At 42.9% G+C, this 26,229-nt stretch overlaps 3 protein-coding genes across 7 annotated transcripts; all 3 read left to right on the plus strand.

Moving 5' to 3' along the window:
- The first annotated feature begins 1,279 nt into the window (after positions 1 to 1,279).
- On the plus strand, positions 1,280 to 16,603 carry slc12a5b (solute carrier family 12 member 5b). The gene is made up of 26 exons (XM_076167241.1): positions 1,280 to 1,334; positions 6,773 to 6,876; positions 7,161 to 7,301; positions 7,383 to 7,529; positions 7,838 to 7,892; positions 7,999 to 8,129; positions 8,337 to 8,584; positions 8,709 to 8,920; positions 9,018 to 9,185; positions 9,268 to 9,366; positions 9,480 to 9,537; positions 9,635 to 9,809; positions 9,970 to 10,088; positions 10,228 to 10,326; positions 10,788 to 10,907; positions 11,084 to 11,188; positions 11,297 to 11,465; positions 11,555 to 11,750; positions 12,024 to 12,193; positions 12,367 to 12,498; positions 12,690 to 12,797; positions 13,087 to 13,203; positions 13,460 to 13,644; positions 13,995 to 14,009; positions 14,103 to 14,236; positions 14,766 to 16,603. The coding sequence occupies exons 1-26, from the start codon at positions 1,280 to 1,282 to the stop codon at positions 14,855 to 14,857; spliced, it is 3,354 nt and encodes a 1,117-aa protein (XP_076023356.1). The 3' UTR covers positions 14,858 to 16,603.
- A 1,785-nt stretch (positions 16,604 to 18,388) lies between these two features.
- rh50 (Rh50-like protein) lies at positions 18,389 to 23,171 on the plus strand. Of its 4 annotated transcripts, none has more exons than XM_076167246.1 (5): positions 18,389 to 20,596; positions 21,355 to 21,409; positions 21,580 to 21,655; positions 22,366 to 22,895; positions 22,980 to 23,171. In XM_076167246.1, exon 1 carries the CDS (start codon positions 18,485 to 18,487, stop codon positions 19,922 to 19,924), a length of 1,440 nt encoding a protein of 479 aa, XP_076023361.1. In that variant the 5' UTR covers positions 18,389 to 18,484; the 3' UTR covers positions 19,925 to 20,596; positions 21,355 to 21,409; positions 21,580 to 21,655; positions 22,366 to 22,895; positions 22,980 to 23,171. The 4 variants fall into 4 exon arrangements, with proteins under 4 accessions (XP_076023361.1, XP_076023362.1, XP_076023364.1 ...); XM_076167247.1 differs by lacking the exon at positions 21,580 to 21,655 and adding an exon at positions 21,700 to 21,752; XM_076167249.1 differs by having other exon boundaries at positions 22,846 to 22,895; positions 22,980 to 23,166.
- Positions 20,518 to 26,170, plus strand: rbm39b (RNA binding motif protein 39b). 2 transcript variants are annotated; one of them, XM_076167244.1, is made up of 15 exons: positions 20,518 to 20,596; positions 21,355 to 21,409; positions 22,846 to 22,895; positions 22,980 to 23,171; positions 23,443 to 23,496; positions 23,615 to 23,732; positions 23,819 to 23,971; positions 24,068 to 24,205; positions 24,291 to 24,356; positions 24,456 to 24,660; positions 24,919 to 25,002; positions 25,093 to 25,189; positions 25,283 to 25,388; positions 25,489 to 25,567; positions 25,659 to 26,170. In XM_076167244.1, the coding sequence occupies exons 2-15, from the start codon at positions 21,359 to 21,361 to the stop codon at positions 25,760 to 25,762; spliced, it is 1,497 nt and encodes a 498-aa protein (XP_076023359.1). In that variant the 5' UTR covers positions 20,518 to 20,596; positions 21,355 to 21,358; the 3' UTR covers positions 25,763 to 26,170. The 2 variants fall into 2 exon arrangements, with proteins under 2 accessions (XP_076023359.1, XP_076023358.1); XM_076167243.1 differs by having other exon boundaries at positions 24,919 to 25,189.
- Positions 26,171 to 26,229: the final 59 nt, after the last annotated feature.

Below are 26,229 nucleotides of genomic sequence, written 5' to 3' on the forward strand. Positions count from 1 at the left end.
CCGTATCCATACAGCTGTGAGTGTAACATGTTTTTCAATGCGTACATGGGTGTGAAGGAGCATGTGAACAGTGGTCTGTAGAGCCACATGTGCTGCAGGCAGACAGACAAGCTGCACACAGAGAGGGACACGCGGGTTAAGAACTAAAGCCGCTTGGCCCAGATGAGGATGGCTCTCGGGCTTGCAGTCTCTCTGCCAATCAACGCCCAGTCAGCAGGCCGCCGTCACTAACAGCCAGAGAATCAGAGGGTCAGGCCACACGCATGTTTCATGTGTATGTAACACACAGTCCATGCGTCACATCAAGCATCAAGCATCAAGTGAGGGAAAAAAAGAGATTTTACCTGAAACACAATCAAAAAGGCATTTTCTTACATTTTAAATGATGTGGGTGTGTCCTTTTCTGCAAAGATGGATTACGTCAAGCTCCACCCATGCTGGATTTGTAAAGCAGGCAATAGGTTCCAATGAATGGAATTTATTGATATAAGTCCAATTTTGTTCTTTGTATAACAATATTTTATGAGAAAACTGATAAATGTGCGTACCCACATGATTCTGATGCAAAATGAACAAAAAGAATAGGCATTGCTCACTGTGAGCAGCAACTACAGCATGTGAGCGGCATGCAGCTGAGGTTCACAGAGTTACACAACTACAGCCTGCAGCCCTTCCAAAGATAAAGGACCGTGGCCATGCAGGAAATAGAAAAGAAGAGAGGCAGGAGGGAAATAATAAAAGAGGGATGAATACACAGTAATGAAATGGAATAGTATCTTCCATCTGAAAAGAACATCAAAGGAATAGATTAATCTCACAGGGCAATACTTTGTCATCTGACGTGCATCCCCTCCGCGTCTCAATCCCTCTCCATCCATCCCTTTTTCCTGATGAGATGGATGATGAAGAGCGAGGAGGGAGAGAGAGAGAGAGAGAGAGGGAGGGAGGGGGAGGAAGAGAGAGATAATACCTTCTGAATACATGATGAATGTAGTCATTTGGCTTAAACTGAGTGGGGACCCAGAGGTGCACAGGGAGCACGAGCGCTTCATCAACTCTAACCTGCAGTAGTGAAGAAAGAAAGAGAGAGAGAGACACCATGCTAGAGGGCAGACAGGTGAAAGAGAGGAGAAAACACTGCTAAAACAGACTGCTTCTGCTTCTTTCTCAGCAAGTGGGAAAAGGCCAAGCAACACAGAGGTGTAGTCAATCCTCAGCCCACTGAGGGACGACGGCGTCCACACTTGCCCTGCCCCGCACAGCTTGAGGAGGACAGAGGATGTCAAACAACGTGACGGACCGCGTGGAGGCAGAGGGGGGACACAACAGTCAAGGTGAGCGAGGGACATCCCGGAGAGTGAGACCTGTTTGTACACGGCAGTTTGCATTAGTTTTTTGTTCAAGGGTCATCGTGGGTGAGTGTGTGTGTGTGTGTACTGATAGTATTTCATTATGTTATTCAACGGTGTCATTTGAGTGATACAAATACACTCGTCCTCATTTGTTGTGATGCAAATGAGGGCAGAATTGTCTAATCAATATGTCGCAATAGATTTGACCAGAAAATAATTGATTTTAAATCCTGTGATCCACCAGAGGACTCCAGAAAAGATGCTTCTGCTCCTTTTTTTTTTGTGCTTGCTTGTACTGAGGGAAAGAGAGTAATGGGCAGAGGAGTGTTACTAACAGAAGTTTCTCTAACAGGATTAGTGATGCCACATGTTGAATGAACAGACATTTCACACAGATGTGTTCCCATTGCACCCTGAGATTCCACTGCTACACCTTCACTTGACTCTCAGACTCAGCAGGACCTCCCATGGTTGCTCTTATCAGCCTCAATCTGCTTTGTTCCTTCTTCTTGGCTGATTCATTACTGGTTCGTCAAAGCTCACAGCATAGATGAAATTTGGGCCCTTGAATCCTATTTTAGTGCAATTTTGCAAATGTATTCCATCTGTGTATGTGTGTGTCGTCTGAGTGGATCCAAACATGCATGCAATGATCTTTTTGCGTTCATCTGAGTTGATGTATTTGTTTTCAGTTGTTTTTATCAGCTAATCTATTTCAGTGTGTGTTTGTATGTGTGTGATCTTTTGCATTTTAATCCAAATGTAAAAGGATGTCCACTGGGAAGGAAAATGAGGGGGCAGTCAAGGTCCAAGTGAAGGCCTGCAGGAGGAGGATGTTTATGATATAATATGCTAATGAGGAATGAGGAAGAAACCACACAGATGCCTCTCTGTTAGATTTCTGCCTGTTTTAACACAGCAGGCAGGATTTTGGCAAGGGTAGATTTATGAGTGTCCTGGAGGCTTCACCCTGTCCACCAGGAATTAAAATTGATCAACTCTAATCAATAAGGTCATTTGGAGTGATCGGAAGGTGAAAAGAGGGATGTGGCCTTCAGGGTTCGTTCCTGGAGCAGGTTTTGCTCCTGAACACATGTGACTGTTTTTCCCCACATTCCAAAGTAAATCAAATATTAAGCGAATGTACGCATCTGCCAACCTCTGGTTAGACAGAGATGAACACCGGCCAATGTAATGAGCTAATCTGCGCGCCAGATGTCGTCAGCTCATCCAGCTGTGTTTGAATCTGGAACAATTTGTCTAATTGCCTGTGTGTTAATATCACAGAGAGAGCAGGCTAGGTAGAGAACTCATCTCCTTCCCCAAATGTACTATGACTGAACTGAGAGTAGAACGTCCTAGCTGGAATGGCAATATTATGATTATAGATAGTTGTTATGATTGCAATACTGGTCTCTATGAATCAGGAATGCCTTCAACTAGCCCTAAGTGATGCCAGAAGTAATAATCCCTCAAAAACACCTTAATTCCAAAAGCCTTGCTGTAGATTATAACACGCTCAGTAGATTATCACACATCTGGAAGGATTGTGGATCCTTATGTCGCCTCGAACATCGGATTGCATTTCCAACTTGCATCAACAATTGTTTTCCCTTATCTGGTTAATGTATCTGGGTACAGATCACATTTTAATGGGACATTTGCGTACCGATGACTTCCACATTATCATGTATGACTTTAGGGAAGAAATACTACTTTTTGCATGTACCTTGTTCGACGGAAATCCAACCTCTACTTGTTATGCTATAGCAAATTTCTAGTCCCCTTAATTATCAGAAATCTTTTGAAATCAAAACTGTTTTAAACTCACACAATACTTAAAGATAAATAGATGAGAGAATCAAATGAGTTTTATTTGCAGTAGTTTTAAGTCTGCGGCCCAGGTGAGGTCATGTAAATGAGCAGCCTGGTTGCATGGACGACCTCAGCATCATCTCATTGCAGAGGAGCTTGGTATTATGGAAAGCTGCCCTCTTAATGCCCTATAAAGGATTTTAATATTACTGCTTCCTGGTAATTTCACTGATGTGTTCTCAGTTGATTTACAGCTTTGATAAAAATGTGACTGCCAGCTGCGTTTGAGGTTCAGAGCAGAGGACACCAATGAATTATCCAACAAAGATACTGTTTCACATATGACGTTACTGTTTTCCCCCTGCGTGTAAACCGTGCCAGCGAGCAAGAGTACAGTCTGTAATCCTCTGACTGTACCTCTGACCTCTGACCCTCCGTTTGCCTGCCACTGAGTATGTCAGACACCAACTTTAATCCACGTAAAGAGACAAGGTCACAATGACCAACTCATTACAGCTTGTGTAGATGAATCAATACAATAACATTAATGCACATGTGTAGTTCATTTTATTCCCAGAAACTTTGATTTTAGTCTTATTCCCTGTATGTTTGACAACCACTCTCATTCACCCAGATGATGTAACATCAGCACAAAGTGGATTTATTCATCAGTAGCCTGTTCTGCATTTTGTGTTAGAGGGGCATTAACTACTCAGGACATTCTGTGCTCCAGCCTGTATTTCAACTACCTCACTAAGAATTTAATATGTATGATCTAAGTGGGATAAAAGTCGTTTGAGCATAGAAGCAAAGACATATTCACATAGATCTGGTACATGAGTGGACCTTGATGAAGCAGAGAGGCAGAATAAGGATATTTTGATGTCAGTGGATTATGATCTTTCACTGACGTTTTCAATCACAGACTTAACGCGGCTCCGATGGATTCACTTCTAAGAACCTGATCAACATGGCAAAATCTGATGCTTTGTTATCCAGAATCAGGCCAAGCGAACAGGAGAGAGAGAAGTGGGAATAGAAAGACGGGAGAATCAAACAGACAGAGTTTTCCTCTAATCCTCTCACTGAGCCACAACATCTCTTCCACATAGTTTTCTTGGACTCGATTATATGAAGTACAACATGGTCTTATTCTTCCTCATCATCTTCCTCCCGTAATGGATCACATTCTGGTTTTACAGGCAGGTCTAGGAAATCTGGCACAAATTCCCATGTGTACAAAATATATAGATATTTATTTGCAGTTAGGTCAGCTGCTGTTCCTTGCACATGCTATTCCTGTATATCTTTGTTCAACACGTTGGTTTGCATCTATAAGGTGATGGCTGTTGGTCACACTGTGTGAATTCTCACCCCCTCCCTGCAGTTATACATGGAATAGGCAGCTGCTTCTCAATTTTCACCACTAGCTCCATGATGATTTCCCCTCAGGCAAACATGCTCACACGTGTTAGAGCAGAGTGTAAATTGAAAAATGGACCTAATAGACTCATCAGGTCACAAGGAGGAACAAGATTCTGTGCCCAGTGCTACATTTGGATCATTAGACTACTTGGTAGGAAGATAATAACCTGGATCACATTTGTCTCTTACCATGCAAGAAGTAAATAATGGAATTAAAAAATAAAGGACCAAAGTTGAGACGACTGCAACAGTGTACCTAAAGTCATCAGTCGGGCCTGTGAGTGACTCCACACTGAAGCATATCAGCACCAGGTCACCCTATTCATTCTTGTAAGTGTGTCAGCAGCTGTAATCAGTATCTTCCTGTCAAGAAAGAGGAGGTAATATATGTTTCCCTGAGGACACATACCTGCTGACTTTCTGCCCCATCTTCCTCCTTATCTTATCATGACACTTTGAGTGTCAGCAAAAAAAAAAATCTGCAAGGTGATTATGTGGATGGAATGAGTGTTTCATGCTGCATTTCACAGCTTTAGATGGAAGTTCAACCTACTTTAACTTCACAGCAACGAACAGCTCAGCTTTCATTTCTGTGGCAAAACGCTGGGTTTGCAGGAAGAGTGAGATCCACACGAGACAAGTTTGAATAAAATAATTTACTTAGTATTCCTCATTATCTGCCAATGCGAAAATGGTTGATATGCTTGTAGCTTGTTTGTGTGTTTAACTTGAGTTTCTGGTGCTGTCCTCTCACATGGAGAAGTTAATTTCTGCTTTTGTCCGTGGCCTCCAGCAGCTGCTGGATAATCCCTCTGAGCCCGTGTTCTATTAAGCTTTTAAAAGCCAGTATAAACTGTCCATTTTGTAATAGCCGTGTCACATCAAGGGTACAAATCTGCACCACCCGCAGTTAGTCACAACCGTGCAGCAGAGCACTGGACACTTTTTGTTTTTATTCACTCATTCAAATAAATTGTCACAGTAAACATTTTAAAATTTATGAGCTATGCCAACAAATACTGCAGAAGTTTAGAAGTTTAGTTACTAAGTTTGGTGTGTGTGTGTGTGTGTGTGTGTGTGTGTGTGTGTGTGTGTGTGTGTGTGTGTGTGTGTGTGTGCGCATATTGTATGAACACAGATAAAAGAACAAACCAACCCTTTGAAACTTTGCAATAACACAGGATGAATATGGGTCAGATGAGGTGGTACTTTGTGCTCTAATTCACCCATTAATGTCAAAGTCCAAACATTTTACTATGTGCTGTTTGTCCACAGTCAAACCTCAGCTCATAAACACGCTGAAGTTAATTTCCTCAGTCACAGTTTCTGTTCCTGTTCCCAGCTCTGACACTCATCCTCTCCTGTTAGATGAGCATTTACTTCAGTGTCTTAATCCTTTCTAACATGACGTGCATACTTTGTTTCTCTACATACAGGCCAAGTTACCCTCCAACTTTAAATCTGAATAAATAAACCTTCTATCTAGGTTGGTAGGTTGGTAGACCACTTTTCAGATTGCAGGGCTCTTTGAACTCTTTAAGACATCAACCGTGCTGTGTTGTGCAATCAGAAACCCAGATTCTCCTGGAACTTCATGTCACACCACAAGAGTGCATCTGTTCTACCTTAAGTCCAAAGTGCCAGAGGAATATAGAAGCTGTATGACCTCACACACCACCTATTAGGCAGACAGTAGTGAGCACGTCTGCAGGGTTCTCGTAATCTTGCGTGTCGTAATGATTGATCCTAGTTTATCCAAGATCTCTGACTGATTGCACCCAAGATCACACAGGTTTTTAACAATGGGTGCAACGAAACCTACAGTGATGTTGACATCATGGAGGAAAGTGCAGAAACAAAAAGAAAAGAATAAAAAAGTAAATTAATTCAACTCTATAGCATCAACCTTTGGATTAAGTTGGCGGTATTGTGAGCAGCCTGTGCAGTTTACCTTCAGATATTGATTTTCATTAACACAAGCCTGAAACTAAACCAGTGTAGCAAAGCAGAGCAGAGCTATACAGCAATGTAAGATGCTCTCTGATGACGGCAAAAAGCCAAAACAAACGAGATTGATACAGCTATTGGCAAATTCAGTATTAATGACAGACAACGTCACTGCGCTAACTTACAAAAACAATTATTATTTTGTAGGAAACCTAAGTGTTGCTGTGTTTCAGGTGATGGGATCCCCAGAGAGAGCAGCCCCTTCATCAACAGCAGTGCAGCCAGCGATGTGGAGAAGAACCAGCAGTACGATGGCAAGAACATGGCTCTGTTTGAGGTGGGGACTGACCTGCTGAAAAGTGCTTAGGAACTAAGCTGCTGAAAGAACAAATCATGTATTAAATGTATATGTTATGTTATACATTGAATGGATGAATGAAAGACCTCTTGCTTCACAACCGTATAGGTTTGATTAGAGATTCAAACGGATTCATGTTCAATACTTTAGATTTGATAGAATCCTGTCAAACCTCAGTCCGAGTTGGTATCTGATGCCAAAGAACACAAACCTGCCTGGTTGTAAATGTTTGTCATGTTTTTGGATCCTCACTATATCTGCAGGAGGAGATGGATACAAGTCCAATGGTCTCCTCTCTGCTCAGCAGTCTGGCCAACTACTCCAACCTGCCAACGGGCAGCAAAGAGCACGAAGAGGCAGAAAATAATGAGGAAGGAGCGCGTCCAACCAAAAAGCCTGTCAAGGTAGAGTCTTTAGATGGTTGTGCTTTATAAATGCGGTGAAACAATTTAAAGACGTGTGGTTGTTTGCTTGGTGTCCCCCAGGCTCCACAGCTGGGCACTCTGATGGGAGTGTACCTGCCGTGTATTCAGAATATTTTTGGGGTGATCCTCTTTCTTCGGATGACCTGGATGGTTGGCATCGGAGGGGTCTTAGGATCCTTCATCATTGTCTTCATGTGTTGCTCCACTGTGAGTGAAACCATCTTCATCTTCATCTTTACCACCTGCTGTGGTTCATTGCCACACATTAAACAAGATGAGCAGGGAAACAAAAAGCCTCTAAATGACTTTTTTAATCTTCAGCCTTATGAGAAAATGCAACAGTTAGTACAAACAATCATGTGTGTTTGTGCAAAAATGCTGAAGTTGATGCAGCTCAAATCTACACAACTCACATACACATTACACATAAATACATTAAATTATACAATAATACATTTATGAAATCATTTTATTCACAGTCTGCTGTAATCCTCCTCCTGTTGTCGCTCTTTCAGACGATGCTCACCGCCATCTCCATGAGCGCCATCGCAACAAATGGGGTCGTACCAGGTGAGGGGTGTGTGTGTGTGTGAGTGTGTGTGTGTGTGCGTGTGCGTGTGCGTGTGCGTGTGTGTGAGACACTGAATCTTTGCATTATTCTGTTTGTGGCCTGCAGCTGGAGGATCATATTACATGATCTCTCGCTCTCTTGGGCCTGAGTTCGGCGGAGCAGTTGGAATCTGCTTCTACTTGGGCACCACTTTCGCTGGTGCCATGTACATTCTTGGCTGTATTGAAATTCTGCTGGTAAGGAACTCACACATTACTGTCACTTTTAAGATGGAATCAACATAATTAATTGGATGTTTGGATGATTAATTTGACACTAATGCGAATCAGGTAAAAACCTCTTTGTGAAGTGTCTGGATTTCCAACATTCAATTTCTTCAGCTACTGATGCTCTCCTTCTCGTTTGTCTCCATTTCACTTCCATCGTCTGTCTTGTTTCCATAGATTTACATTGTTCCTCAGGCGGCCATCTTTAAGCTCGAGGGCCTGGAGGGACCGGAGGCAGAGGCAGCTCTCCTCAACAACATGCGGGTGTACGGCACCATCGTGCTGAGCCTCATGGCACTGGTGGTGTTTGTGGGTGTCAAATATGTCAATAAGCTGGCACTGGTCTTCCTGGCCTGTGTCATTCTCTCCATCTTTGCTGTCTACGCAGGAGTCATCAAGACCGCCATCGACCCCCCTGTCTTCCCGTAAGAGACCTTTGTTTTTATTTTGTTTCGATTTTTTTCCCAATTCGACTGAAACAGAACGAAAGACACCGCGGCCAGGTATTTCTAAAATGTTCAGGAATGCTTTTGCTGACGTCCGTTACAGAGTGTGCATCCTAGGAAATCGAACCCTCGTCTCCAAAGGTTATGATGTCTGCGCAAAGGTCATTGAAATAGACAACGAGACCATCACCACCAAACTGTGGAGGAGCTTCTGTGATTCTGAACACCTCAATGCCACTTGTGACGACTATTTCATCGACAACAACGTCACAGAGATACAGGGCATCCCGGGGGTCACAAGTGGCATCCTGGCAGGTACGGCATGCCTAAACACAATCACAGTGTTAGTTTGATGCCTAGAAAGATCAATTTCTCTGCATCTGTCCTCTGTCTCTGTTTGTCCGTCTCTCAGAGAACCTGTTTGGTACCTACCTGGAAAAGGGAGTGATCCTGGAGAAGCGAGGACTTGTGTCAGACGTGGATCCAGACATTCCAACAACTCGCTCTAACCGCTACGTCCTGGCTGACATCACCAGCTTCTTCACCCTGCTGGTGGGGATTTACTTCCCCTCAGTCACAGGTAGCAACAAGTATCTCTTAATCAACATTTGGTTGTATTATTCCTAAGTAAGTAAGGACGCTGCTCCTTATTTCCCTCACAGGTATCATGGCTGGATCTAACCGCTCTGGAGACCTGCGCGACGCTCAGAAGTCCATCCCCATCGGCACAATCGCGGCCATCACCACCACGTCCATTGTGTGTATCCTCCAATGAACCAAGGCTGGAATAAAGTGTGTGTGTTTGTGTGTGTGTGTGTGTGTGTGTGTGTGTGTGTGTGTGGTGTTCGGCTCGTTCCTTAACATTTTGATCCAGACATGTCCAGTGTGGTGCTGTTTGGAGCGTGTATAGAGGGAGTAGTTCTTAGGGACAAGTGAGTTCACGTTCAAACTTACTGCATTAAACATTGTACGATATCAAGAAATACAACATTAAACTTCAAATCATTCAGTTCATTCTTTCCCCCTCAGGTTTGGTGAAGGGGTTGATGGTAACCTTGTGATTGGTACGCTGGCGTGGCCGTCTCCATGGGTCATCGTGTTTGGCTCCTTCTTCTCCACCTGTGGGGCGGGGCTGCAGAGTTTGACCGGGGCTCCACGCCTCCTGCAGGCCATCGCTCGGGACGGCATCATTCCATTTCTTAGAGTGAGAGACATGCACATAAACATTAACAGTAAAAGCCACACTTAAGAGTACCTCAAAAAACAATCCGATCTTAATATTCACACATGTGCTGGAGAACTGGAGATTTTCTTTTGGAAAGCAGTCAGTCGCAGTCAATGTACCGGCTTCTATGTTGCTTCAGGTGTTTGGACACGGCAAGGCCAACGGGGAGCCCACGTGGGCCCTCCTCCTCACAGCCAGCATCTGTGAAATTGGCATCATCATCGCCTCCCTGGATGCCGTCGCGCCCATCCTCTCCATGTAAGCCCTCCGATCATATGGTTTCACTGTTGTTGTCCTGATAATTGTGATCCTTCCCACAATCTCACTCCTGCTGCCTGTCTCTCTCTCTCTCTCTGTCTGTCTCCCTCCCGTCTCCATCTGTCTTTGTTCTCTCCAGGTTCTTCTTGATGTGCTACATGTTTGTGAATCTCGCCTGTGCCCTGCAGACTTTGCTGAGGACTCCCAACTGGAGGCCGCGCTTCAAGTTCTACCACTGGTTAGTGTTGATGAATGTATATAAAACTTTGACCTAGCATAATATGATATATGCGTTCCTAACTGGCTAAAATAAATAAACCACTTAACCCCAAATACTACTTTTACAATGTCTGCATATGTCTTGAGCAAAGCAGCTAATTTTTCTGCGGAGTGACCCAGTAACAAATGTGGAACATTCACAGTGAAGATGATTCAGTACATCTCAATTTTGCAAGTAAGGACTGACACTTAAAATGAAAACAAAAAAGCAGATATTCACATCTAAACCTGATAAAGCCACCTCAAATGTGCGACCACAAAATGCTCTACAGAGCTACTGTACCTCCACACGGGTGTCAAATGCCAATAGTTGATCAACAGTATATCCTCTTCCCTGATAGTAGCTCAGCCGCAGCATATTAAGCTTGAAACTCCCAATTTCCCACCTGTGACCAAACGTGTGCCATCTGTCCCCCACAGGGCTCTGTCTTTCCTGGGTATGAGCCTGTGCCTGTCGCTTATGTTCATCTGCTCCTGGTATTATGCCATAGTAGCTATGGGCATTGCTACCTGCATCTACAAATACATTGAGTTTTGTGGGTAGGTAATCAGTCAGTTGTGTCAGTTTTGTTTGGGAGACATTCACATTCAAAACTCACAACGGAAGTTACTGCAAAGTTGTATGTGGATGTCACTCACAGATTCAACCTAAAAGCATCACAAATGCAGAGATGAAGCGTTTTCTTATACAAACCTGTTGCTGTTCTGTGTGACAGAGCTGAGAAAGAATGGGGTGACGGGATACGCGGTATCTCTCTCAGCGCTGCTCGATACGCTCTCATGCGGTTGGAGGAAGGGCCGCCACACACCAAGAACTGGAGGTCAGTGAGCTTGGATCATGTCTTAATTTTAATGTTTCAGGTGCGTCACAAAGTCCCATTGGTGGCTTAAAAACAATGGGAAACGAGTCTCTGTCCATGCGGTTTCAGGCCTCAAATCCTGGTTCTGGCAGATGTGGATGATGAACAGAACGTAATGCAGCCGCGTCTGTTGTCGCTGGCCAATCAGCTGAAAGCAGGAAAAGGTCTGACCATCGTCGGCACTTCAGTAGTGGGAACCTTCCTCGACAACTACGCCGACGCTCAGAGGGCAGATCAGGTCCGTCTCCTGTCCATGGCTCTGTATTGTTCACATATGCAGAATCAGGACCCTCAGGTTACAGCTGCCCTCTTTCTGTGTCTCTGCAGTCTTTGCGCAAATCGATGGAGACGGAGAAGGTCAAAGGTTTCTCTCAGGTGGTCATATCCTCTTATCTGAGAGATGGCACCTCCCACCTGATCCAGGTCGGAGGGCTGGGAGGCCTGAAGCACAACACTGTGTTGGTGAGCTGGCCCCGCGACTGGAAGCAGGCCAAGGACCACCAGCACTTCAGGAACTTCATTGGTAGGTTTATGACGACAAGACTGGGTGTTAGTTCATGAAACATTTTCCTTTTTCATGTTTGAATTAATTGCTGACAAAATGAGGAGACGACCATTCTACCTTTAACATTTTGACCCTAAGATTACACAGCACACTCAATTTATTTTTGTGATGTTCCTAGTCATAGTTTTCATATGAGACTGTCTCTTTTCTGACAGTTTACAGGGACAAGAATTGCACTAGTTTGTGTAAGTCACTTAACTAAACTTAAATACCCAATCTGTTTCCCTGCAGAGGTGGTGCGAGAGACCACTGTGGCAAGTCTGGCTTTGTTGGTCCCAAAAAACATTTCCAACTACCCATCGAATGGAGAGCGCTTTACTGAAGGCCACATAGATGTGTGGTGGATCGTCCATGATGGAGGCATGCTGATGCTTCTGCCCTTCCTGCTGCGCCAGCATAAGGTGGGAAAGCAGAAAGGGAAATATTCTTTACTTTGAAGAGGATTGAAAATGTACGTCACAAATTGCAGACAACTAAATTAACTGGATTCAATGAAAGTGGTTTCTTTAGTAGACTTGCAGACTTCACCCATCTACTTATCTGATCCTGTTTATTTCCTTGCTTGTGCTGACAGGTGTGGAGAAAGTGCAAGATGCGCATTTTCACTGTGGCCCAGATGGATGATAATAGCATCCAGATGAAGAAAGACGTCATGACGTTCCTCTATCACTTACGCATTGAGGCCGAGGTGGAAGTGGTGGAGATGGTGAGAGACATGTCTGACACATTCTCTGAATTCACATGAAAACTCTGTGAAGACTGTGACCTTTTATGTAAAGTTCACTAAAAGGTTCTACCTTAATCTACATTCATCCAAAGCCAAACTTACATCTTCACTATGAGACAGGTTTTGGTGCTTGACATCTATATGACACATGAAATACTTTCCCTTTAAAGCATGACGGTGACATTTCAGCCTACACATATGAGAAGACATTGCTAATGGAGCAACGATCACAGATCCTCAAACAGATGCATCTGACCAAGAATGAGATGGAGAGAGAGGTAAGCCAGAAAATTCATAATAATATCTGTTGTTTCTGTGCTGGAGGTGAAGCAACCTGGCATGTTAGTCAGCCTAGACCATGGGGGAGCGGGACATGTGTTTTGACAGACCAGTCTGCTCCAAATCCCACTGCTGTGGAAGGAAATTAATTCATAACAAGTTATTGATGTTGGTGACTAGACATGTCTCCGCCGATCTGTGGAAAAAAAGAAAGGATGAAAGGAAATGAATCCCAGAGGAAATTTAAAAATGAACTGTAATTATTTTCCATGCTTTTTGTGGTGACAGATCCAGAGCATTACAGACTCGTCCCGTGGGTCCATCCGGCGTAAAAAAACATCCTCCCTTCGCCACCAGCGGAGCACTGAGGAGGGAGACAGTGTGGCAGAGAAACCAGAGGAGGAGGTAATGCCACAGATGCTTTACTTATTCATTTTCTGTGCATTGTCTTGACTCTTCTGCCTTCCACAATCTCACTGACAGATTGTTAATTCACCCTCCTGTACCCTTGTCTCTTTGTGCTCTGGCTTGGAAAGCATCTTCCAGCTGTATTTGTGTAAACATGTGAGGCAGGTTGTCATGTACTTTTTCTGAAGGCGGCACAGTGATTTTGCACTGACCTCTTGCTCGATGTTTACTCTCTGTCATGTCCCTCTCTCAGTCTGTGGCTGTCTCCAACACAAAACAGGTACAACTAATCCGCCATAAAAAATCAGCTTCCTCGCCAGCATCCCCCACTTCGCCAGAAGGTGGCGCTACAATCTGGACAGACAATAAGAGAGAAAAGAGCCAGACACTAGCAGTAGCACAGCCGGGGGTGGGCAAAGACCTCTTCAACATGAAACCGTGAGTTACCTTACTTTTTTCTCTGTTTGGTAAATATTTATGTACACTGACCCGTGTTCCAGAGTCTGCATGTCAATACATCACGTGTCAAACCGTGTGCTACGGAGGGCAGAGAGGATGCAGGTGTTCTGCCAAAATCAACAAAACGTGTCATCAATGTCAATGATCTCCACTCAGTCAGAGGAGCTGAATTCACTGATGGAGCTGAAAACCCTGCAGCCTCTCAACCCTCACAGGAACTAGTTTGACACCCATGTTCTCCCTGTCAATGTGTATACCACTTCCATACATATACAACTTACTTCAAACCTAAACAAATCCCAATCATTTTACCTCCAACCATGCTGCAGGGAATGGGAGAACTTGTGAGTATGAGTCGTGCTGTGTGAACTGCCCAAAGACTTTTGTTTTAGTAAACCAAACTCCAACTGGAATCCGTGTTTGTCGCGTCTCATCAGGAACCAGTCTGACGTGAGGCGCATGCATACGGCTCTACGACTCAATGAGGTCATCACCAGAAAGTCCAAGGAGGCTAAGCTCGTCCTGCTCAACATGCCCGGACCTCCCAAGGACCGCATGGGCGATGAAAACTGTATCCTGCATTGTACATATTCCATACGTCTCATCATGGGTTTGATTATCCCCTAAGGCTGCAGTTGATGAACTCATTTGGTTTGACCACAAGTACAATAAGCAAAAGGGGTTAAGTTTACATTCAGTTTGTTTATATACACTTTGATTCTACACTAATCAAGGTTATAAACTGATATCATGTAAACACTATAATCAGATAAACATCAATTAAAATCACTGTTTGCGTACTCGCAGTGTCAGACTTAGAGATTGTTAATCAATATACTCAAACAATCTTTACAATCAGTCAGCAGTGTGCAAACAGACTAAGCTATGAGTCATATTGATCAACAGGATCTATTTCCACTTATTTATAATCCATTTAGTCTCTGTCCACACTCAAATGGAATATAGTATAGTGAGTGTGTAACACAAGGAAGGTGGAGGAGCTGAACTGTATCATGTTTTGCATCTTGCAATCCTCTAATCACATCCTCATAACACGTCGTCCTGATGCGTTCCACTCCTTCACTTTGCCTCTCGCTCAGACATGGAGTTCCTCGAAGTGCTCACTGAAGGTCTCAATCGGGTCCTTCTGGTGCGTGGAGGAGGCCGTGAAGTGATCACTATCTACTCCTGAGGACCTTTGTAAGGTGTCAACGGTGTCCAACTCATGACATGTAGCCAGACTGCGGCATGTTCCAGGAAGCCACGTCACTGAATCCTCCACTCTGTTTTTCAGGCTACATCTACTCTTATCTGAGTTCAGACACTGTGGGACAAATCCTTTCTGTTATCATTTCACTATCAGTCACGTTTCAGTTCCCAGCGAATAACAACAGATGGGTCGTTAATTTGACTGAAGGTCACAGAAAATCCACAAAAGGTCACTCAAGCTCAACAACATTTTGCCCTTTGTGATAATTCTAATTGCCCGTCTGTCATTTGACTTTACACACATGTAGTGGATTTAGTAATTGTAATTTTCTTTGACATTTGTTCATTTTTTTATTATTATTTATTGCTTCTTTGTTGTGATATTAATACATTCATTCTTATGTTCCTTGCTGTGGTCTGTTTTATGTCTTTTAAAGTGTTATTGGAAACAAAAGCAGCGAAAGTTCTGGTCATGCTATGAATTCACACTGGAGTGAAAATGGATGAAGAAAGGTTTTTTTATGTCCAGTATGTATGAAACTGCAAACAAAAGTGAGTTTGGAGATACACTTTAATACTTGAAGTGTATTTCTTTGCACTGATTGCAGTGCACTTAGGGGACATTTACGGCATCTGTGAGATGAGGTGGATGTGTGTGTGGTCTGCAGGCTGTGAAGACAAAACAACGTTATCATTGCTGGCAGGGATTTATCAGCCTGTCAGCCTCATGCTCTCATACTGAGCTTAACAGACACTATAATCAAAGGGAAAGGATTTCGTAGAGATTTAGACAGCAGTGATCCCAAACCTGAATGTTGCTCTCATTATCTCTAAATGGGGATCATACTGACACAATAGAATTATGCAATGCTGCCATGACATCAGCCTTTGAAATCAGCTGTGACCACTGTAAATACTGAACATGCATCACTTGTTGGGTATTACTCCGTCTCCTGCAGTTGTAGGTAGTAACAATCCTGTAGCTGATCAGGGCAGGCTGGGATCTTAGGATGCTGTGAGTAAATTCCCCGAAATGTTTAAGATTAAGTACATGAAAGGACCTTAATAAGTCACGTGAAAACTGAACTGCTTGTTCCTATGGTGAACAATAAAAAGTCAACTATAACAGTGATTAAATATATGAAATATTTTTATTTTTGTAAAGATACTAAAGATGTTACCTTTTAGGAAGTCAGTGGTTTACTGATCCATATGAGGCAGATTAATGCATGCATTGTATATATAAGTCGTGATATCATAACCTTGTTTTGGAGAATACTTATTAATAACGATATTGTGTTTCAGGGAAAAAAATGATTTTAATTTAAGTTTTGTAAAATTTCTGCAATGCAACATTTAGGGACAAATGCTCCTAAACTGATGCATCTTTGTATAATGAGCTACACTCACATCATAAATGGGAAGGAATCACATGACAATAATGCATAAAGTCACATGTCACACTCTGATGTGTTACTTTAACAATTAGAGAGCAAATACTGCATAGAAACTGTAGAGATTTGCTGGGAAATGGGTTTGTGTTGCTCACTATGGAATAAAGTATTATGAAATGAAAGATAAACTACAGTGAGGTTCTCCAATCATCCTGTTAGGCATAGTATAGTTTTAGGACTATATTGTGAAAACTGTTTATATAATGATTACATTACTTAATACAGTATTTTACTTTATAGTTTGGAATCATTTGTAAAAAATCCTTTCACTGATTCTGTCCTGATTTCTTCTGTTTGCATGCAGTTGTGTTGTTTCACTGTAGTATCAAAGCTCACCTCATTGTAAACACGCACGTACAGGATATCTCGTTCTTGCAGAATAACTGTACTTCTGATCATTCTGATACTTTGAATTCAGCAAAGAATCACTCAGTATGGGAAGAAGGTTTTATTGCAGTTCACTGGCCTATTTAAAGATTTACAATCTCTCTCTCTCTCTGTGTGTGTTATCACTAGCTGCATATACAGAATACTGTATATCTGTAAATACATTACTGATGAGAAAACGTATCAATAGTGTGTAGTCTAAACTTGTACGATCTGAAATTATTATGATACTATTGTGATACTATATTATACTATGATATTATTGTGTTATATGACCATTGTTTTGTTTTATTATTTTATATGTCTGCACAAAATGCAATAAAATCTAATTTGTTTTAATATGACAAGGACTTCAAAGTTGTAGATTAGTTGTACCACAAGCATTGATGGATAAGTTCTGAACCTAACGTATCAAAATGAGCAATTACTATAATAGTTTTTGAGGAAATAATTTACCTTAACTTTTATGTGTGTGTGTGTGTGTGTCCTTGCCCATCAGTTGCATTAATTCAATCTATGAAGTTGTTGTCCACCGTGGACAAACCAGGCCAAGGAGCAGCGATTACATTAGTTTAAATTTGTTATACAAAAGATTGGACCACCACTTAATCATTAGAGGACAAAATTGGTTATCTATGTAATATTTTATATATTGTAATAGCACATTGTTGCCCCTTTTTCAACATAGATGTGTCACTTCTGGTTAAGCCTAGCAAACAGCATGAAACGATGAGATAACTTTCCTTGATATTGTTTAACTAAAAAACACAAAGTTAAGTGTAGATTAAGCTGTACTTTCTAATGTGTGGTCAAAAACTGTACGCTTCCAATTCCAAATTCACTTATAAAAGTATCAGACTCTACAGCGGCGGAGATACAACATTGATGTCACCAAACTGGCAAAGTGATGCCATCCCATAACCGTAACAACACTGATGCCGTCCAAATTAGCCAATTTACAACAATGATGTCACATTTAAACATTCCTAAATGATATGTTACAGAATAATGTGAACATACTTACCCTCTCCTTCATGTTTGGCTCTTACATGCAGTACATGTTAGATCAGTCTTTGGTTCCATGACTAATCACCATGACGCTCAGACCTTAGTTAACCTCACAAATGTTCGGATCAAGGTGAATGAACTGGACTGTTGACTATTCTGAAGCACATTGGCTGGGAATGCCGGTTGCATTTGTTACATTTTATTTGGAAAAGCAGCTCAATACTGAGGTAGAGGTGTATCATCCATTCATAGAATGAGACGGAAACATCAACAAACTGATATTTTGACATAAGAAAAACAATATAACAGCTTAAGTATGCTTTGCAGACCCTTATCTGTCTTAATTCAAGTTTAGAGTCATTTGCATTTTGCATCATAAATGCTTGACAACACAAACAATGCTTTATGTGAATCCTTCCGATGCGCGTTCCTTCTTCCTGGTAAGTGAGCGAGTAATGTACATAAACAGTTTGATCTCTACCTAACAGACAAATGTGGAGCTGACGCAAGCTGTGGTAGTTTACGAGGCAAGACACTATAAATGTAGTTATCTCTACACAATAAAATGGAGCAACAATGTTTAAATATTGGCACCATCTCAAACTGCGCATGTCTTATTACAACGACCAAAGTTCAAGCAGCTATGTGTCTGTGAGTGTGTGTGTGTGGACTCATTCGACCCAAACTGGGACGGTCTTTATCTGACCAGAGATAACAAAGGCAGGAAAGCCTAGAATCATTTTTCACGCAGAGCTCTAAGGATGAAGACATACTCGCCCAGCCTGCGAGTCAGGTTGCCTGTATTTGTGTTTGTCACAGAGTTGATCATCCTTACCATCTACGCTGCCTTTGTGACCTATGATGGAAACTCCGATGCCAAACTGCAGACCAACATGACCAATCCCATGGAAAATGCAATGTATAGGGATTACCCGTACTTTATGGATATACAGGTGATGATATTCCTTGGTTTTGGATGTCTCCTGGCATTTTTTCGCCTTTATGGCTTCGGTGGGATGGTCTTCAATTTCCTCACGGCTACTTTTGCCATTCAGTGGGCCATTCTAGTGCAGGGCTACTTCCAATTTAGCCATGATGGGAAGATCCACCTCGGAGTGATCAACCTCATAAATGCAGAGTTTGCTTGTGCTGTGGTGTTGATATCTTTTGGTGCAGTGTTGGGGAAAACTAGTCCATTGCAGCTGCTGGTCATGGCTCTGCTGGAAGTCCCCGTGTTTTCTGTCACAGAATGGGCCGTGCTGAAGTATCTGAAGATCAATGATGCGGGAGGTTCGATTCTCATCCACCTGTTTGCTTGCTACTTTGGCTTGGGTGTCACATTTGTGCTTTATAGGCCTCGGCTAAATGAGGGCCACGCAAAGGAGAACACCAGCTACCAGTCAGATATGTTGTCCATGGTGGGGACCTTGTTTCTGTGGGTGTTTTGGCCATCCTTCAATTCTGCACTCACCCTGAAGGGAGACGACCAGCACAGGGCCGTCCTCCACACCTTCATTGGCCTCAGTGCATCCACGCTAACAGCCTTCGCTCTCTCTGCAATGCTGAACAAAAACGGGAAGCTCACCATGGCCGATGTTCAGAATGTGACCCTGGCTGGGGGCGTGACAGTGGGAGCATCCGTGGACATGATGATTTCACCTGCGTGTGCGTATGCACTGGGTATGGCGGGCTGCACTGCTTGCATGCTGGGCTACAAGTACCTAAGTCCCTTCCTGGCTCGGCGCCTCAGGATCCAAGATGAGTGTGGAATACATAACTTGCATGGCCTGACAGGACTCATATCCTGTACGGCAGGAATAGTTGCAATATTGTTAGCCAGTGAGGAGGTTTATGGCCCCAGTATGTATGAGATCTTTACCCACAGAGCACCAGTGGCTGGAGACCCTAAACTGATTGAGCTCCAGAAGTTGATCCCAGGTATTAAGCCCGGCTTGGGAAGGACTGCCCAGGAGCAGGCTCTCTTCCAGGTGGCAGCAGTCTTGTCCACCATCGCAGTGTCAGGGATGGGGGGAATTCTCACAGGCTTTGTCTTGAAGCTGCCGTACCTGGCACCTCCAGCTGATGATTTCTGCTTTGACGATGGGCTGTTTTTTGATGTGCCTCCACACTACGATTCACCGCTTAAGCTCAACAACATGGTGGCAACAGACGATTCAACTACGTCATGCACAAATGCCTAGTGTGTACAATTAAATGACGAAGGCGCAGAGGGAATTGTACAAAAGCATGCCTTTTTCATTATAAACAATGGATTTTTGTAATTGTTGTTATTGGTGATAATATTATAATGCAACAATACCAGTGCATTACTGTGCACTGTCAAACAATACCACAGCTGATAATGGTTTTATTTATTCAGCCTACACAGAAGGAAAATGAGTGTGATGGCTGTGTTGGACATCCTTGCGATGTTTTTGTCTTTGTAACAAGGTTTGTGTTATTAAATAAATCCAAACGACTACAATTTGCTGTGGTGTGTGCTGTAAATATCTATACCAACTCTATCTATCTATCTATCTATCTATCTATCTAGGCAACAATTTGTTAAATAGTTAATAGTTTTCGGTAAAAGAGAACTGCAATAGTAGCTGCGCTCCAGTAGATGGCAGTGGTGCGCAACTGAGGTACGAAACTGCCGTGCAGCTCAAAGAGGAAGAAGAAAGGCGAGCGGCGGCCACGACCTCTTACCACCAACAACGCTAGCATACAGGCGTTATATAAATCTTTCAAATTCGACTTAACTTTCGTTTTTCTGGATCCACCGAGACAGAGGACGACGAGAGGGGTGCCGGCGGCAGCACATTTCCCGGGATAGTTGGACTTTTCGGACAGCAGTTCACCATTTCCATACGGTAACTTCAGCGGTTGCTAAATAAAAAAGCTAGCTCATGAAACGCGGAAACGCTGTTAGCTCATCGGGTTAGCAACAAACCACGAAGCTACAACTCGTTTTGCTACCGTAAACATCAGATATAAATATTTACAGAAGAGTTTTGATCAAATTCGAGTCCCTAACTTTTTATTCCTGCACATTTTGGGCTTGTTTGATATCGCTGACCTTAACCATTCTGTTAAACATGATAGAATGTGGATTAGCATAAAACAGCCACAGTAGTAGAATTAGCTCGTACTTGGTAAATAAGCTAACTTAAGCGCGAGCGTAATGCGCGAGCGTATTGACGCAATGTTCCTTATAAACACATGTTGCTCTCTGTACTCCACTGAATCAGCGAGATGGGCAACTTTAGACTTTTATCCGTGAAATTTTCGGTGCAAAAAGTCCAACCAAAGCGGCTCACCATGTGATTACGACAGCCAGTAGTTTACTGATAAGCACTTTTGACCATTTAGAGCCATTTTGAGCAAATGCTTTCACTAATCGCTATGTTTTAGGTTCCCCAGTGAGGAAAGTAGCATACGCTACTTTCCTCACTGTAGATTTAAATTGTGTGTACATTTGCATGATAAACAAGCCGGAGGGGACTCGATGTGGCGGGGGGAGGGGGGGTCAGGTCCCAGTCTCGCCTCTTACCGGTCTCGGTGTTCAGACTGCAAAGTAAAGTCATCGTCCTTGACTGCGGACCTGATTTCCTCTCTGTTCTCTCCACAGAACCATGGCTGACGACTTTGACGTGGAGGCCATGCTGGAGGCTCCTTACAGAAAGGTGGGTGCCGGGGTCACAGAGGGTTGCGCAGAGATCGTGTAGCCATGACAACTCTGATGTATGCTATTGTTACAAAAAAAAGTGTGTAATGTGTTCTGTTGGTGTGTGATTGAGTTATTTACAACGCAATACGGAATTATGAATAAATCCACATCTATCTCTCTTTATAGACTTCCCTAATGATATCTCACCTCTACTCCCATGAATTCATCTTTGATTCCACTGTGAACTGTGAAAAAAAGGAAGGTAGTTATTGCGCAAATATACTGATGTACTGTGGTTCACCTTAGGGCTAAAAGAGACTCAGCCTAGATCATCCCAATCCCCATTCGGGTGCAACAAGGTGAATGTCAATGGATGATACATTCATTTTTGCTTGTTTAGCAAAGAAGGCAGTATTCAGATTTTTCACACACACTCCCTCTCTCTCTCTCTGTCTGTGTTTGTAAACGTACAGTCTTGCTGAAGTCCCATTCAAGACATAAACACTAAAATCTCACACACTTCCCCTTTTAAGATGCTTTTTTTTTTTCAAATTTCCACAAATTAAGAAGAGGTAGAAAATTCCCCGTTTGTAAACTAGTTTCACAATATGTTGAGAAGTTCAAACAGAAGGGCCGGGGTCTTCATCAAAACATTGTCTCTGCTCTAAAATATGAATACTGCCTCTTTGCTTTAGTCAGCCTGTAATTACTGTCAGATTGTGAATCAGCATCTTTATTTTGCATGCTACACACCAGCAGAGATAGAGTGACACATGACAGGGAAGACGGTCAAATAGATCAGCTAGTGTCACTTTTGTGTTACCAGGCCAGTTACTTTTCACTAGGCAAGCCTTTTAACTATATAAACCAAAGCAAGACGTAGTGTAACATGTGGATGAATGAATGGATTTATTCTTTTATTTTTCATGGGCATCAATATTACTAAGCAGTGTGAATCCCTGTTTGCTTCAGGGCAAGATGTGACAGAGGTGGCATCGAGCTCTTACAGTCCAAGAACGAAAATGGGTGAAGATCACTGGACTGACACCAACCACACAGGATCTCTTTTAGTGGCTGTGGCCCATGCGTGGCCACATGAGACACATTAGGCACAGATAGTGGCATTGGTACGACCTATTAGGAGGGGAAGAAGGGTGACGGGACTCTTATCAAAGCGTCCTGAACTCTGCTAATATGTCTGGACGCTCTCCCTTAACTGTGCTTTGTTGCATTGTGTACTGAGCAATCTTGTAAAAGTGATGTGGAGTGGGATTGGAAGCTATGGGGGGTTTGGAAGGACTCAGTCCACACTTGACACTAGGAAGCTGAAAGTATTTTTATTAATTGAATATATTTTGCATTTTCTCTTGTCCCACCCTATCCCCTTTTACCATGACGACTTGAAATGTTTCATCTACGCCTTCATGATGTTCTTCTATCAACCTTGCTTAGGATGAGATCAAGTCCTCTCATGCAAACGGACATGAAGACCAGAGCAAAAAGTGAGTTTGGACCGTTTGTCTTATTCATTCATGTTAAGTTGAGTGTTAAGTTGTGGCGTACACTGATGCACTGCCACGTTCCAGGAAAAGGAGGAGCCGGAGCAAGAGCCGGAGCCCGGGCTCCAGGAAGAGAAGAAGCAGAAGCAAAGACAAAAAAAAGGGCAAGAAGAGAAGCAGAAGCCGAGAAAGAAAACGAAGCCGGAGCAGAGAACGCCACCGCAGCCGCTCACGCAGCAAGGACCGCTCCGGGCGGTACAAAGCACGCAAGAGCCCCTTGTATGTCACCACATTAACTTCAGTCACATCAGCTCTAGTTACTCCATATTCACGTGGCTGTCTTCAGTTTCAAACAGGATGAATTATTGATCTCAAATTACTACACTGCCTGGACAGTTAAAGTTCAACAATCTGTTTCATTTCTGTAGGGACAGTGACGTTATGGTGTAATATTATCAGATGAGATCATTAACATTTTACAAATAACATCAATAACTCTTATATGTATACTGCCTGGCTTTGTTTGAGGTATTTGAACTTTTTTTTGCAGCAAGAAAAAGTCCAAAAGTCGGAGCCCCTTCAAAAAAGAAAAGAGTCCAATCAGGTGAGAGAACATTTACATCAACTATTTTGTATGAGAGGCACTCATATATTGAAGTGAATTTTTACTTGTCAAAGTGTTTTTGACCCATCACGTTCTAACTTGTTTTCTATTTTTTAAGGCAACCAATTGACAACCTAACGCCAGAGGAAAGAGACGCCCGCACAGTTTTCTGCATGCAGCTCGCTGCACGAATCAGAGCTCGAGACCTGGAAGACTTTTTCTCCGCTGTGGGAAAAGTTAGTGGATTAGCCCCGTATTGTCTTTTTTATTACGTCAATCCTTGTTCTCCTCTCAAACAATCCCTCATCCCTGCTTCTCTTAGGTAAGAGACGTGAGAATGATCTCTGACAGAAACTCCAGGAGGTCAAAGGGCATCGCTTACATAGAATTTGTGGAGGCATCGTCTGTGCCGCTGGCTATTGGTTTAACCGGCCAGCGACTCTTAGGAGTGCCCATCATCGTCCAGGCCTCTCAGGTGGGTGGCTGACATAAGCAGGCTATCAGGCATTTAAATGATGATTCTAACAAATGTTCAGTGTATGAACTAAACATGTTGTTGTGGCGATTGCAGGCAGAGAAAAACAGGGCTGCAGCCGCTGCCAACAATCTGCAGAAGGGAAGTTCAGGACCGATGCGGCTCTACGTGGGCTCATTGCATTTCAATATTACTGAAGAAATGCTGCGAGGGATCTTTGAGCCGTTTGGAAAGGTGAGAGGTTTGACAACCAAACCTGTTGACTCCACTCTGCAAATACATTCACTTGGTAATCATCTATTTGATTTGTCTTGCAAAGATCGAGGGCATACAGCTCATGATGGACAGTGAAACAGGACGATCCAAAGGATACGGATTCATATCGGTAATTTCAGCATATTTTCATTGTTTCTACACGCTTTTCCACTGTGCTTTTCTAATTTGTGTTGGCATTAACCTGTTCTGGGGTTTTTTTTAAATTCAGTTTGCAGATGCAGAGTGTGCAAAAAAGGCTTTAGAGCAGCTGAATGGCTTTGAGCTCGCTGGCCGGCCCATGAAGGTGGGGCACGTGACGGAGCGCTCAGACTCCTCCACCGCCAGCTCTTTCCTAGACAACGACGAGCTGGAGCGGACGGGCATTGACCTCGGCACAACGGGGCGCCTGCAGCTCATGGCTCGACTTGCAGAAGGTTAGTTACAGTCCAAATAAAGTCTTTATGTCACGGGGTAACATTATTCCAGACGGCACCGAGTTATTCTGGTGCCGGCGATGAATATCATATCTGGTCTGGGAGGAAACTCGTCAATCATTTGAAACGTCTAGCATTTGTTTGTTTACCCTATTTTCTGACTTCTACACTGTAAAGAAGAAACTAAGTTTAAAAATAAGTTTTAAAACTTGAGTTGTGATATCCTTAATCAAACCCTTGCTGAACCTCTGTCCTCAGGAACAGGTCTGAAGATCCCTCCTGCAGCTCAGCAAGCTCTGCAGATGACCGGCTCCATGGCGTTTGGTAACATACCTGGAGCAGGTGAGGTTATACACACACACACACACATGGTGGTGTCTTGTTTGAGTGCCGTCGAACAGCCATTGATGTTTTTGGATTTTGTTTTTGTAGCTGTTCAAACCCCAGCTCCAACCCAAGCTCTGAACCTCCCATCACAGCCACTGGCCACACACTGCCTGCAGCTGTCTAACCTGTTCAACCCTCAGGCGTAAGGACGGGATTGTTATATTGTTAGTTAGATGCACCAAACTTTGAAATTGTCTTTATTTGCTGAGGTGTAACATTGAGGTTGTTTTTTCAGGGAGAACGACCCGAGCTGGGCCACAGAGATCCAAGATGATGTGATTGAAGAGTGCAACAAACATGGAGGAGTCGTTCACATTTATGTTGACAAGAACTCTACTCAAGTGAGTGGAAGCGTGCAACCTTATGTAGTCAGATTTGTTACAATAACATCAGGATCAGGAACGTCAGGATGCAAATAACCTCCCTTCTGTGTGCACGCAGGGTAACGTGTATGTGAAATGCCCCTCAATACCAGCGGCAATGGCAACTGTGAATGCGCTACACGGACGCTGGTTTGCAGGTTGGTGCCATTTTTTAGTTTTACACCTTTTTAAAAAATAACCTTTGGACATTGTTTTCCAGATCTTAATTCTCTTCCTTTTCTCTTCCAGGCAAAATGATAACCGCCGCCTACGTCCCCTTACCGACCTACCATAACCTTTTTCCTGATTCAGTAACGGCGAAGCAGCTATTAATGCCGACACGTCGAGCTTGAGGCGTGCGTATGAATAAATCAGTGTATATACATTTGTTTGCATACTTGGAAATGTCAAGTAAACAGTCATTGACATTAGTTTGCTCTATTAAGTTCTGTTCACTTGTTCACCATTGGAAGATAGACATTTGAGTTGCATTTCGAATTTGTGGTTTTGTGTTGTAAACTACAGCTGAAAACTAATCTGCAGTTATCTATGGTTCTGTATGTTTTTTAAATATTACTGTCTTAATTGCTTAAAATGTGTAGGGATAAAATAAATTGACAGTCACAAATGGTTTGGTTCATATGCCTTAAGCCAAATGTGTCAACAATGAGGAATTAGTACTTTGTAAAACTTGTTACCACCATAATTTGACTTTTGTATGAAGGTTCCCAATAAACTTTGGAAAAATAATTTGAACTCAATTTAGCATTCTGTCCCTTTGAGTTTTTATAATTTGTTTTCACAGCTCTCTTGTGGACGT

The sequence above is a fragment of the Genypterus blacodes genome, unplaced genomic scaffold (genome assembly GCF_046128005.1).
Source record: "Genypterus blacodes isolate CSIRO-AG114 ecotype Tasmania unplaced genomic scaffold, CSIRO-AGI_Gbla_v1 ptg000156l_1, whole genome shotgun sequence".
Taxonomy (NCBI): Eukaryota; Metazoa; Chordata; class Actinopteri; order Ophidiiformes; family Ophidiidae; genus Genypterus; species Genypterus blacodes.